The 13,863-nt window shown below is 41.5% G+C and overlaps 1 protein-coding gene across 7 annotated transcripts in view; it reads right to left on the bottom strand.

Annotated features, from left to right (window-relative positions):
• The window catches only part of FRY (FRY microtubule binding protein), a 501,309-nt gene that overhangs the window by 126,517 nt on the left and 360,929 nt on the right, over window positions 1-13,863 (bottom strand). For all 7 annotated transcript variants that reach the window (XM_033948462.1, XM_033948457.1, XM_033948458.1 and 4 more), the window contains exons 40-41: window positions 11,156-11,354; window positions 5,654-5,775 (exon numbers count right to left, since the gene is read on the bottom strand). In XM_033948462.1, coding sequence (XP_033804353.1) covers window positions 5,654-5,775; window positions 11,156-11,354 — 321 coding nt within the window. The remainder of the gene's footprint in view (window positions 1-5,653; window positions 5,776-11,155; window positions 11,355-13,863) is intronic.

The following is a 13,863-nucleotide window of genomic DNA, read 5'->3' as shown; positions in this document are numbered from 1 at the left end:
GTGTCTGAACTCCTCTGTGCACACCAAACTTGGAAACACTTCCAGGCCTTCGCATAGGTGGCTAAGGTTGATGATTTCTTGGATCTTAAAAGGGTGGCAATCACCACTTCTGAACAGCATTTGCACATTAAGGCTGTGTGTTCAAGAGCCATGCCGTAAGACCAAAGAGGTCCGAATCCTACAGGGCAATCAGGCCCTATGTGAGCAACCTTGGGAGTCTCGGAGGTCTGAGGTCTCGGTCCTTCTGTAGACGGACCACAGATGGAATGCATATAGGAGTTCTGCCATTGGCCACAATTGCACCACGGCATTCAAGCCTTCGCTTTCTGGTTCGCCTCTTCGACTGAAGAATCGAGTCGCCTTCCTGTTTGTCACCGACACCATCAAATCAAATGTCAGGCCTTCCCACTGGCTCACAATGCAGCTGAACACCTCGTGAGACAGTGCCCATTCTCCATGGGCTGCACAGCCTGGAGCGGCAATAGAAGACTTCAACTCCAGCGCAGGGAGCAATTTTGGATTTTTCAGCTCCAGGCTGTGCAGCCCCATGGATTAAATACAAGCATCGATTGGTTCTATTTTTAATGAATCCCGTCAGCATTTCTATAGTTAATCATGTCATCATTTTAGTTTTATCTTGTCTGCAGTATTTCTCTAGTATGCCTTCTTTTGTGTATCAGCTGTTTTTAGCTCAAGGGATTTCAATCATTCTGTTTTGTGAATGAGCTGACATGGTCTGCCCGGATTGGCTCGTTCGTGTTCAGCTGACCTGTCACGTGATCTTTCTCCTGACAGGGCTGGACATGGTTATAAGCCTCACAACAGTGCTTTGAAAGTTGTGGTTGAAAGCAGCAGTTAGGATCTGTGTACTAAGTAGTTGAATGAGCTTTTGCTCTTTTTCAACTTTCAGCAGGTGAGCAATTTCATTTCCCTTTTGGGTTTGTGTTTTGTGTTATAGGATAGCCTGAATTTGGCACTAAGGCCCTGAAGCATTGGTTACCGGCCACGAAACGACTGTCGGCCTGGCCTGTTTGTGTTCAGTGTTTTTTACCATTAATCATTCTTGGCTATTTTTTGCTCCCACCTGCTAACTTTAAACTTGTGCGAAAGTTTTTTGCCTATGATGCTTGGGTGGAAGAGTGTGGTTACACCTCTCCGTTTGTCTGAGGCTTTTCTTTCGCTTAAGTAATAAGCTAGCTTTCTTGGCTTGTGTGGTGCTTTTGTTTTGGAGTGATATTTTGAATCTTTGTACTATACTTCCTTCCATTCCTCCCTGTTTTTTGTGGTTGTATACATACCTTAAATATTGTACACGTTCAAAAAATTTGTGAACACTTATCTGAATTTTAAGGTTCCGACGAGATTTTTCACATTTTGCCCCTGCTTTAGGGAACCTCAATGCTGAAAGGTGGAAACGTTCAAAAAAAGGATACTTTTTCATGGACTTCAAACCACCATAATGAGAATCACGTTGTAATCTTAAAATTGAGATAAGTGTTTCACAAATTTGTTGTACGTGTGTTAGGGAGTTTCTTTACTTTATTATGTTTGTTTGTTTGTTTGTTTTTTGACTAGGAATTTTTTTCTCCCTGTTGAGTTTTTTCTTCCCAAACTTTTCCCAGCTTTGACCAATGAGAATATATGAGACTCCTTTGAGACTGATCCTCTTTCGTATATTTAGATTCCCATGGAGTTTTGAGGCCTGTTTATTAATACTTTGTAAATGTTGTTCATGGTCACTAACTGCAAAACATATTTTTAGTTTTACTTTCATTTTGTTGTTAAAGGGCTTTTAGGCTTAAGTGCCAGAGGTTTTTGAAACTGCAGTAGCTTTATAGTGCCAAAAGCATGTAATGTAGGTAATGTGTTTGATTTTATTTTGCTCAAACTTGTTCTTTGATACTACTAGCCTCATTTACATTGCATAGTTCAGTAGCAGTCTCACCTTCAGTGTAGGGTTACCAGATTTTACATCAGTAAAATCTGGACCCCCTAGACTTGCCCCCCCCCAGTTCCACCCAATACCCACTCCGTTACACCCTAGCTCTGCCCCCCAGCCCTGCCCCCCACTGCCTTTTCATCAGGCAGGAAGGCATCACTGCATTGCATCCGCGCATGCGCAGATGTCCACTCCCGACGCAATTTATTTTCAAAACCCGGATAAAGTGCCGGGTTTTGAAAAGCCGTCCAGACCCCTGGACATGTCCAGGGAAATCCAGACATCTGGCAATTGCTGTTAGTTTTAATATATGGTTTACTGCTGCAGGGCTCGGAGCTCTGACTGTGGTGAGGAAAATGTACTTATATGTTTATATGCTGGTATTTTAAAGCTATCAACATATGTTTATACTAGTCTTTAAGCCCGTTAAATTAACAGGTGCTAGAATAGATGTCTGTCTGTCTTTCTTTCTGTCTGTCTCTCTGGCCCCCTGTCTGTCATTCTTTCTCTCTCTCTCTCTCCTTGGCTAGTGTTTGTCTGGGGAGGGGGAGGTTTCTTTCTCTCTTTCTCTGCTGTCTGTCAGTGTTTATTCTATCTGTCTCCCTGGCCCCCTGTCTTTCTTTCTGTATGTCTCTCTGTCTTTCTCCCTGGCCCTCCTGCCTACCTGTATTTATCTGTTGTCTCTCTGGCCCCCTGTCTGTTTGTCTTTCTTTATGTCTGTCTCTCTCCCTGGCCCCCTGTCTTTCTTTCTGTATGTTTCTCTGTCTTTCTCCCTGGCCCCCTGCCTACCTGTATTTATCTGTTGTTCCATGCCTGACTGTCTCTCTGTGGCCCCCTTCTGACTCCCTACTCCCTCCCGAAAGCAAGGCCGTTACATTAATGGGTGCCCTGTGCAGCAGCATTAGCGTTTCCTCTACCCCCTTTCCCTTCCCGCGGTCCCGACTACAAAGCGGCAGAGCAAATCAGGGCAGTAGAAGGGCCCGAAGCAGCGTGTGAAGACTGCTGCACACGCTGGAATCGCAAGTTTCGTAGTCGGGTCCGCGGGAAGGGAAGGGTGGGGTGGCAAAGGACGGCGGCGGGGTCAGTTTTTCGGTTTGTCCTGGGGGGGGAGGAGGCGCTCTTTGTACCCCAGTCCCGGTTTGTGGAGGCGATCGTCGGCTGGCTGGGAGCAGGCTTGAGGAGGCGATCGTCAGCGAGTAAAGAAACTTCCGTATTGTGAGGTGGAGAGCAGGGAAGCTTGTCTGGCGCGCATGCGCACTCGTGCCATCGCGACGGATCAGGGAACACGACTTTTGAGTGCGCATGTGCGGCCTAGCATTTTATTATATTAGATGTTGGCATTTTAAAGCCACATTCCATTTAGCTGTGAGTGTCTGCTTTGTGTACTTCTGATAAGCTTCTTTGTTTTAGATGCATGTTATTTTTAAATGTTTTCAAGTATATAGTAAATAATAATGGTTCTTTCTGAGATACTGTCTGAAGCAGATTGTCTGCCTTGAGATCTATACCTTGAGATTACTGCTTGGCAGTGAAATAATGCGACCTGTACCAGATGGCCCTTTTTATAGATTATACTGTAGATTTTTATTCTACTGTTTAGTACTAGCTTTTTAGACTCTTTCATTGCTGAATCGAAATATGATGATTTCTGTTATTCCTAGGCATATTTGGTCAGAATATGATACAGAATCGAACAGCTAATTTTGTTCTCAGATTATAAGTGTTATTTTATCTGAGCATGTTTCTGAGATCCTTTTCCTCTCTTATAAATAATAGCTTTGATAACTGTCATTAATTTACTGTGTAGTTTCCTGAAATCCATTTGAGGTCTGATATTTTTCAGGATTTCCCCAATGAAAATGAATGAGATCCATATGAACAGTGCCTTTATTGAATACAGGTAGATCTCGTGTATATCTATTATGAAAATCCCAAAAATCCAACGTGGTGAAGGCTGAGGTTGAACATCCTCAGTTTAGCACATCTACTCAATCCCCCGATATAAAAATCACCACATGTCACAGTGCTCCACCATGTCAGATCCATCAAACATTTTGGAGAGAGGACTTAAGAGCATAAGCTGGGAGTGTGTGGCGCAGTGGTTAATGCTACAGCCTCAGCACCCTGGGGTTGTGGGTTCAAACCCACGCTGCTCCTTTTGACCCTGGGCAAGTCACTTAATCCCCCCATTGCCTCAGGTACATTAGATAGATTGTGAGCCTGCCAGGACAGACAGGGAAAAATGCTTGAGTACCTGAATAAACTCATGTAAACCGTTCTGAGCTCTCCTGGTAGAACGGTATAGAAAATTGAATAAATAAATAAGGAAAGATGTCAGATAATGTGGGATCTTTGTCTTATGTAAAAGAAGATGAGAATGAGAGCCACGACTGCTGAAGCAGTACAACAGAAAACCAGTGCTGACTTGCAAGATCGGGACGATTTTGCTTCCTCAGTAAACACAGTGTTCCGGCTTCAAAGGCAGGTGTCTCTGCCAGGTGTGCTGAGCTGGGCAGAGGGGAAAACAAGAGAAAATGCACCTTTCTCCAGGACAAGGAATTTGGGGTGGTACCAATGGGGCTGTCTTGATTTTGCATAACTAAAGGAAGCATGGAAAATGTAAAGACTATCACACAGCAAGCAGTATTTTATAAATGGAATACAACACAAGCACAAAGCACATCAAAGCAATAGGCCCAGTATTCAGTAGTGATGGTGACTGTTCATTTAAAATCCAGTGCTTAAATTAATACAGCTATTCAGCTGGATCATCTGTTGTTTCATTGTCCATTGATACTTGGTTTTTGGAAATCGATTTGGGGACAGATTAATGCAATACTAGATTCTTCATTCCCATTAATGTATGAGATTGTCATATGTGGTATAATTTTACATATAAGGCCCCCGATAGATCGTAATAAATGTCGTCTTTTCATAATTATGGCTGGGATGGCAATGCAGATGATCATGCAGAACTGGAAGAATGCTGATTATCTTAATTTCTCTTTTTGGTGGGCAAACTTATGCTCCATGTATAGGAATGAGAAAATAAATGTGGAATTGTCAGGGCATAGTAGTACATTTAAATTGATATGGGGCCCATTGACATCATATATTACATCAGGATAGATATATTTGAATATTGTATTTGGTAATTCTATGCACATCCAGGGTGGGCGGGAGGGTGGATAACATGTTTTTTATTAATGTTGATTATTACTGGAAGGGGGAGGGATAAAAGATTTTGTTTAATTATGTGTAAATTATAGTGCTTTTTTCATGCTTTATTGTCTGTTTATAAATTATGCTTTGCACTGTTAAGTATTTTGAAACTTAATAAAATATATTTAAATGTATAAATAAAAAATACAGCTATTCAGCAGCACTGGCTATGGGTCGATATTCAGAAGACCTGTCCAGTTAAATTCAAGAATTAACCAGACAAATCTTCCAGGCTGTTTTGGTCACCAGTTAAAATGTTATCAAAACAATTTACTGCCTGGAAAGCACTTAACCAGTTATTTTAGGAAGGAGTGAGAGGTGGACTTTTAGCACAATTCAGTGCTATCTGGTTAAAAATAACCAGTTAAGTCTGGCTGGAAAAACTGCAGTTCTAAAACTAAATTGATATTCCGGAGCTGAATATGCCTGCCTCCCCATACAGAATTCATTGTACAGAGGGCTCCAAGGAGCTGAATCCTAAATGCATGGTACCTGATTTTGAGTCTTTAAATACGGACACCAGGTGACGCAGGAAGTTAGTAAGTTGCTCAGCACTCTTTGAGTTTGGGTTCTTGGGTGTGATATCTTCATGACACCAGAGAGGCCCAAATGCCCTGCGATGAAAACACAAAAACGGAAAGACATCTACAGTTATGGTTCTCTGTTGCTCAACTTTTTGATCAAACAATTTATGGAAATGATTTTCCAGCCCCTACATCACTGGCTGGGTGTGCCACTGGCATCTTCTTTCCCTGGATGACTACACTAATTGAACAAGTTGGGACAAAGGCCCTAACAAGACCCAATAGCTGATTTTATGCATACCTTATGAGATCAAAAATGTGCTCATTAAAAAGATCAAACTGTTAACCTTTGGCTTACAGAAACAAGTGCAATCTAGAGAAGATTCCCTTGCCCCATATTCAAAAGGGTTAAACTGCCTAGTTAAGTCACACAGCAGGCTAAGAGAAAGTTGGAGCTAGGATTTACTCAGTTAGCAACAATTTCAGTCCACTAACCAGGTTAAGTGGATAAACCTGGTCCTAGTTTTATCCACTGAGCTACTCGAATGCCAATCTGAATGTCTGAATATCGGTCAGCGCCCAGGAAACTTCTGGGTAGCCATTCAGTGCCTGGACATAGCTCAACATTGTCTAATCGGGGCTTAATTTAGCTGCAGCAGTCAGCAATGTAAACTGCTGACCACTACAGGCTAGATATTGGGCCGCTTCATTTTAGTGGTCCAGGAACATGCACAGAGGAAGCAGTTATTACATGATTACATGAACTCGCTTGGATACACATCGACCCTCCAGTAGTGGATGGAGCATAGAGGTTATGGCTAATGCAGAAAACCCACACACATCTTAAAGCCCACACACATATTAAAATACAGGAAAGCATATTTGTTTAATTAGATATAAAATCCTCTTAGTTTCAACAGCTGGCATCATGCTTGTTGCAGGTTTCCGGGTCTCACTGCGTCTTGTCAGGTAGAACCAAGATTTCAGCAATCGTGCTGTGCCTTTTTTCAAGGTACACTGTGAGGTCTGCAGTTTGTCTTTATATAGTAAGTCCTCAAGCCCCGATTGGTTGGGGCTTGAAGTGAATGAGGCAGGAAAGTCCATTGTTCACCAATTTGAATTTTGGTGGGAAAGTCAGTTGGTCACAAATTTGAATTTCATACCTTATTCATCTCAAGCCCCAACCAATCAGGTTTGAGGACCTAAAGATAAACCGCAGACCTCAAAGCATATCCCGAAGAAAGCTACAGCATGATGGCTGAAACACTGGTTTCACCTGACAAGACGCAGCGAGACCTGGAAACCTGCAACAAGCAAAAATAAAGACATTTCAAGTGATAATGTAATATGTTGAGCTATATTTATTGTACACTTGATGTATATGATAAAAGGAATAAAGATTTTGGGGGAAAAAAAAAAGACATTAGAGAAAGAATAGGAAGAATATAACTAAAAAACAAGTGAAGAATACAGACAGTACTGCTGCATTAAGTTAGGAAGGTTTTATGTTTTCTTTTATTATTTAGTGTAGGACAGTCTGAATCTTTTAGTTTATCAAAGCACTGTTCAGATTACCAATATAGCACAGTTCATACCTTTAGTTTTGAAATTGACCGCACATTGTTTCTTTGATATTTACAGAAAAAGTTAAAGGAATGTTTGCTGCCAGGGAAGAGAAGTGACTTCACCGCAGGCCGAGTTTTCCTTTTAGCACCAGGGTAACCTTTATCATTGTCTCTATGTCCTTCACATTAGAGCATTTTACTTTGCTTTCATGAGCAGTAGAGCATGAAACCAAAGGAAGCTGGTGGAAAGAAAGGCTTAGTTTTTGAGGCTCATCCAGGGCTCTGGAGCCACAGGTGGTACTGCCTAATTCCTGGAGCTGCAGCAGATTGTCATTTTGAAAGGCTTATGCAGGTCTCCTGTAAAGGAAGATTCACCGAGTATGCAGGCATTCTGCAATGTAAAGCATTTCTCATAAGAACATAAGAATAGCCTTACTGGGTAAGACCAATGGTCTATCAAGCCCAGTAGCCTGCTCTCATGTTGGCCAATCCAGGTCACTAGTACCTTCAAAGAGCTAGGGGACCACAGCAGGAAAATGCACACTTGGGAGTATCAGATTAGAGAATGACACGGTGACAAAATTCAACACCGTTCCCGTCCCCGCGGATAACCGCGGGAAATAATCCCATGTCATTTTTTTAGTGTCTATTTCAGCCTCAGTCCTTCTACACCAGCATTCTTCAAAGCAAACCTTGAGGGTCAATGGTTGTGCCCAATTATACTCTGATTCTTCCCTCTCTCCTTAAAGAATGACATGAAGATTGTTTACCACGGTTATCCGCGGGGACGGGAACGGTGATGAATTTTGTCACCGTGTCATTCTCTATATCAGATCTGAATTACAGATGCAGGTACATATAAGGCTTTCCATAATGTTCTACATAGTGATATGAGAGATGAACGTAGCTAAAATTAAACATAGTTGTTCAAATGTTTTTGTAGCAAACACAATGGGCCAAATTCCTTAAGTGGTGCCCAGTGGTTAGAACTAAAATCTCAGTACCCTGAGGTTGTGGTTTCGAGCCCCATGCTGCTCCTTGTGACCCTGGGCAAATCACTCAATCCTCCACTGCCCCAAGTACCTGAATAAATTAATGTAAACCGTTCTGAGCTCCCTTGGGAGAACGGTACAGAAAATTGAATAAATAAAATAAATAAGTAAAATGCTTAGATAACCTCTATTGATTGGCAGTATATAAATAACTAATATTAATAGATTCTAGATGCCTGGAAAAAATGGTGCCTAGTGCACATCAATAAAATCTAGGCACCACTAATAGAATCACACTTACTGGTTCCTAAATTCGAGTTAGGTACCACTAAGGCCTGGATTCTTTAATCAGCGCTGTTGTCAGCAGTTGCCTTAAAAGTGGCCGCCGACCATGTGTCAATCCCGTGATGGCACTAGTTAGAGAATCACAACTCCAGCAAAGGTAGATGCCAGAAATGTAGGCCTACATTTCTAGTGCCTACCTTCGATGTGAATTGCACCTCCATAGGCGCTTTAAGGCGCATAACGCCACTTTCAGCATTAGCCAAGCCTACAATAGCATTAGGTGCCAAAAAGCACCTTCGGCAGCATGATTCTGGCGCTGAGTTTTTAGGTGCCAGTAGGCGTCTTGAAAATCAGTTTAAAATGTCATTTAAACAGCATTTGTCACTGAGCTTGGATGCCTACTGGTGCCTAAAAAAATGACACAGTTTAGAGAATCCAGGCCTGCCAGAAACCCAAATAGTAGCAAAATTCCACGCTACCGATCCCAGGCAATTCATAACTGGGCATGAACATTAGGTGTTTTTAATGCAGTGCACTGAGGGCCAGAGTCAATAAATGGTGCTCAAACATAGGTTCCGGGAACAGGGGCGTAGTGAGAGAAGTTGGTACCCAGCATCACCGCGCCATGTGCCCTCATGCGCTGTTCCTTGTTGCCTCAATATCGTTGTGCCCTCCTGCCTTTCCCTGCTGCAACATTACTGCGCCCCCCTGCTGTCCCGAAATTACTGTATCATGCCCTACCCTCGTATCTCTTTCCTATCTTCACTGGCAGAGAGCAGGCTAGAATAGTGACTGCTCAAACCAGCTGTGGCTTCCTTCCGACGTCACTTCCTGGCCCTGCACACAGGAATTAACGTCAAAGGAGGGACAAGGCTGGTGCAAGCAATGTGTACAATTGTGGGAACTCATGAGGTTGCAGCGAGAACTCCTGCATGGGGCAGGAGCGAAGGAGGATCACACCTGCTCCAGTTCACCGCTGGACCACCAGGGAGTGCAAGGTAGGCCTTTTTAGGGTCCGAGAGATGGGAGGGAGGTGGGTTGATGTGGAGCCAGACTGGACAGGAGACAGGAGGGGTTACTCCTGTCCTGGCTTACTGGACTACCAGGGCTCAAGGCAGGTCGAGAGGAGGCCTGCAATGGGTTGAGGAGGGGTCATGGGGCGCAGAGCCAGCTGGGACAGGACACAGGAGGGGCCGTTCCAGTCCCAGCTCACTACTGGACCACCAATACATATATTTGAATATAAACCCTTGGTTATACTTGAGTCAACCTTTTGTCCCCCCCATTTTTGGGAGAAAAAAAGGTTACTATAGTTTATATTTGGATCGGTTTATATTTGAGTATATATGGTAATTTTCAGTGGCACTTAAGCACGTAGAGCTTCTGAAAATTAGCCATTAGTGCCTAGGTGAAAGTTGGCTATTTTAGGGGTACTTAACCAGACAGGGTGACCACAAAGTTCCGACTTAAGTGGCCATGTGTTAGCTGGAGCCACATAAACCAGATATTGAATGCTGAAGCCTGGACATGGCCCAGCATTGAATTATCCAGGAATAAGGCTGGTGGCAGTCAGCAAAACACTCACCACTGCCAGTGGAATATTTACCTCTTATTTTTTAAGTAGGAATATATAGCAGCCCAACTTTTCCTTTCACAGTAGCATTTGATGTCACGAGATTTTGGCGAGTTAGAGCTGTTTGCTAAATAGGTTTGAAATGTATTTTTGTGTTGGGTCTTGTGTTCATGATAGTGGAGAATATGTGTTGCTGTTACCGAGGTGACTTCAGAATTGGCATATTATATACACTAAACTTCAGTTGTGAAGGAATAATTGTGTATGCCACAGTTGCCAGTGGTAGATAAGCGTGTGGTGGGTATAATGGAGGATGGATGCAAGAATGAAGGTTCTTCTACAGCACCTAATATTCTTACCATGGCCCAGGTGAAGGGTGGGAGGGGAAGGACTTGTGTTCGCTGACTATCCACTGCCTAGATTTGGCTAACCAAGTTAGTCCACTCATACTGAAGATCTGTACTTCATTTATTTATTCAATTTTCTATACCGTTCTCCCAGGGAAGCTCAGAACCGTTTACATGAATGTATTCGGATACTCAAGCATTTTTTTCTCTGTCTGTTCTGGTGGGCACGATCTATCTAATGTTACTGGGGCAATGGGGGGGTTAAATGACTTTCCCAGAGTCACAAGGAGCCACGTCGATTTGAACCCACAACCTCAGGGTGCTGAAGCTGTAGCTTTAGCCACTGCACCTCATTAAATTCTATCCAGATCTAGTCCTAACCCCGCCCAGAATTTGGCAAGCTAAATTTAGCCACTTTAAAGAAAGTAGGTTGCTAAATTTATCTGTCAAAGCCAAATACTTTCAAAGGTTTTGATATAGCTAGCTAAGTAGATCTCTTTGAAAACCAACCTGAACAGTTGCAAAGAGGAATTATTTGTCCTCACTGCTACACGTATACAGGGCCTTATTTGAGCAGACTTTTTCCTATTCCATGCCTTTGGAAAAAATCTTTTACCAATGAAGGCCTGTGGTTGGGAGACAAGTATCTTTATAATACTTCATTAATATTAAAAACAAACACAAAAAAACCCCATTACATTTATTTACCTAGTGCTCAGAAATTCAATTAACTTGTTTGCCTTTTCATCCATCTCTGCTGTTGTCTCCATGTCCTCTATTTCTTGGGTTATCTGTGGGAGATTTCCACTGCTGCCTCCCAGACTGATGCTGGAGGAGGTGGAGCTGGAGCTCAGCCCGGAGTCTGGCACAGGTGAGGACTGGTACTCCCGCAGAAAATCAAGGCCACCTGCCAGCAGTGAACAAGCAGATAAAGGAGGAATTTCAGTCTGTGTATCTGAAAGAGGACTTGGAAGAATGCATTCTTCCTTAACTATCAAGCCGCAGCCTTACCTCACAGATGCACATCTCTGTATGTCAGAGATAGCTTGTTTACCACCTTAAATTCCTGCTTTCGCATGCAAACCTCAGACAGTGCTGGAAGCAAAGTCTCCTACTCTGGGGTTCAGTGGCACACCCAGCAGCTAACTCCCATATTTTAAGCAGGCTGGGATTGCTGTGCTTCTCTTTCTGTTTTACACTAAAATAAAATAATGTTTCTTTTCTATCCATATTTCTTTATTGATAAACCAAGATTTATAGTAAGAAATATTTCCTTTGTGACAGGTCTGTTATCAGTAGGATAAATACTTGGAGGCCTTAATCTGACTGAAAACAGGAAAGCTGTCAGCATAAATATCAAACACGTTTATCCAGACAAACATTTTTGAATAATTACATTTGCTGGTATTTTGGCCCCAAGACTCTAAATTATAATGTGCTTGTCATGAATTATACCTAAGAAGTTACTAGCACATAACTTTCAGGAAAAGATGGGCTCATTTGTTTGGAAATTTAACACAGCAGAATATATGTGGATGACAATTTTATAAAATCAAGCCTAGTTAATGTGCATTTTCACATGCCTATTTTACAAAGAGCCTACTTGAGTTTATAAAATCCTAGCGCAGTGCGAAAAAATGTGCACGCATGTAGGCATTAGCACTTTCACCAGCTCCAGAGCCATCCATGCACATCTACATCCATAGTGGAAAGTATGCTCCATGAAACTTGAACATGCATTTTTATCCTTGATATTTTGTAAGAGGCCACTTATGTGCATAACTGACTAAAAATATCAGCATCTACAAGCATTCTTAGTGCCAAAAATTCGGTGGTTCCTTATAAAAAATTATGCTCATTAAGGGTAATTCTATAGCAGGGCACCCTTAAGGCCTATTCTATAAAGAGACAGAATGGGGTAAATTCTATAAATGGCAATCCGATTGTAAGCAGCGGTAGGCATTCTACTTCTGTCTAACCAGCCAATTGGGATGCAGGATTTCTAAAACAAAACAAAACCCCCAAACCCCCCAAAAGCCCGCCTACACTATTGGAGGGGCCTTAGGCACCTGGGCTAATCAGAGACTTAGGCCACTCCCCGGTACATCCTATATAGAATTTCCCTCAATATGTGTGACTGGCATATAAACCTAGTGACACTTAGCAAAGATTTTTATCTGTAGTCTACAACATTCTTTTTACCTTTACCTTTTTTCTTTTAAAAGAGCAGCCTTAGTATGTGCTGTGTTTTTAAAGAAGAGAATACTATCATTGTTCACTAGGCTTTCGTGGAATGTCTTTCCTTAAAAATATTTTTTACACATGTTATGACATCACTTGAGGGCTTTTCACATTTATTCTTATTTTGGTTTTTAAATGATTTGTTCTGAATGATATCACGTGGCCTCATCCGAGTGTCTCTCAAAATTTTCTAAAATTGCTTTTAGTGAGATATGAGTTCTTTTTCAATGCTTTATATATACTTTTTTAAAAAAATTTAATCTATGAATGTTTAACCCTCATCTTTTATATTCCTCATTTTATTTTACATTTTAGTTTGTACTTTCAACATTTTGCTTCAAGCTCCCAAGCCTGAACATTATAGTTGTAAGCATCTATATACATATATTTTTTTAATTTATGGAAGATTTTGGATATTTATTATTTTAGCAACTATTTACGTAATAAAACTATGTATTTCTTATACCACATGTATGTTTCTTAAATGCAGCAGTATTCATGTTGTCTTAGTTTAGGTCTTCTCCATTCATGTCTTGCAAATATGTATCTTATTTATTATTATATTATTTGATCACTGGCTTGCAATAAAGGTTTATTTCCTTCATTACATTGATCCTTGGGCGTCTCCACTACTCCTGGTTGATATTTAAATGTCTATCATTTCTCACTCCCTTCTGCCACAAAGTATAAAAATTGAGATCCTTAAAATTTTGTCCTCAGATATTTTATGATGAAGATTGCTGATCATTTAGTAGTCTCCCCCAAACTTTTTATCCTGTTTATATCTTTTTTTTTTTTTAGGTGCGGTTTCCAGAACAGTACATAGTGTTCTAAATGAGGTCTTGCCAGTGTTTTGTACAGAAGCATCATCACACTTTTCCCCTGCTGACCCTTCCTCTCCCTATGCACCCGAGCATCCTTCTGGCTTTGATCATCACCTTTTTGACCAGTTTGACCACTTTAAGTTCATCATATATTATCATCCCCAGGTCCTACTCTTCTTTGATACACAAAGTATTTTATCACTATGTCCTTGAGCGCCAATGAATAATTCTATATTTTTTATGATTAAATTTTAGCTGCCTAACTGTGGACTATTCTTCATCCTTTGTTACGTCACTTTTCATGCTATGTACACCTTCCAGGGTGTCTATCCTATTGAAGATTGTAGTTCA

The sequence above is a fragment of the Geotrypetes seraphini genome, chromosome 6, assembly GCF_902459505.1.
Source record: "Geotrypetes seraphini chromosome 6, aGeoSer1.1, whole genome shotgun sequence".
Taxonomy (NCBI): Eukaryota; Metazoa; Chordata; class Amphibia; order Gymnophiona; family Dermophiidae; genus Geotrypetes; species Geotrypetes seraphini.
Note: the sequence above shows the minus strand (reverse complement) of the source record. Positions and strands in the feature narration are given on the sequence as shown.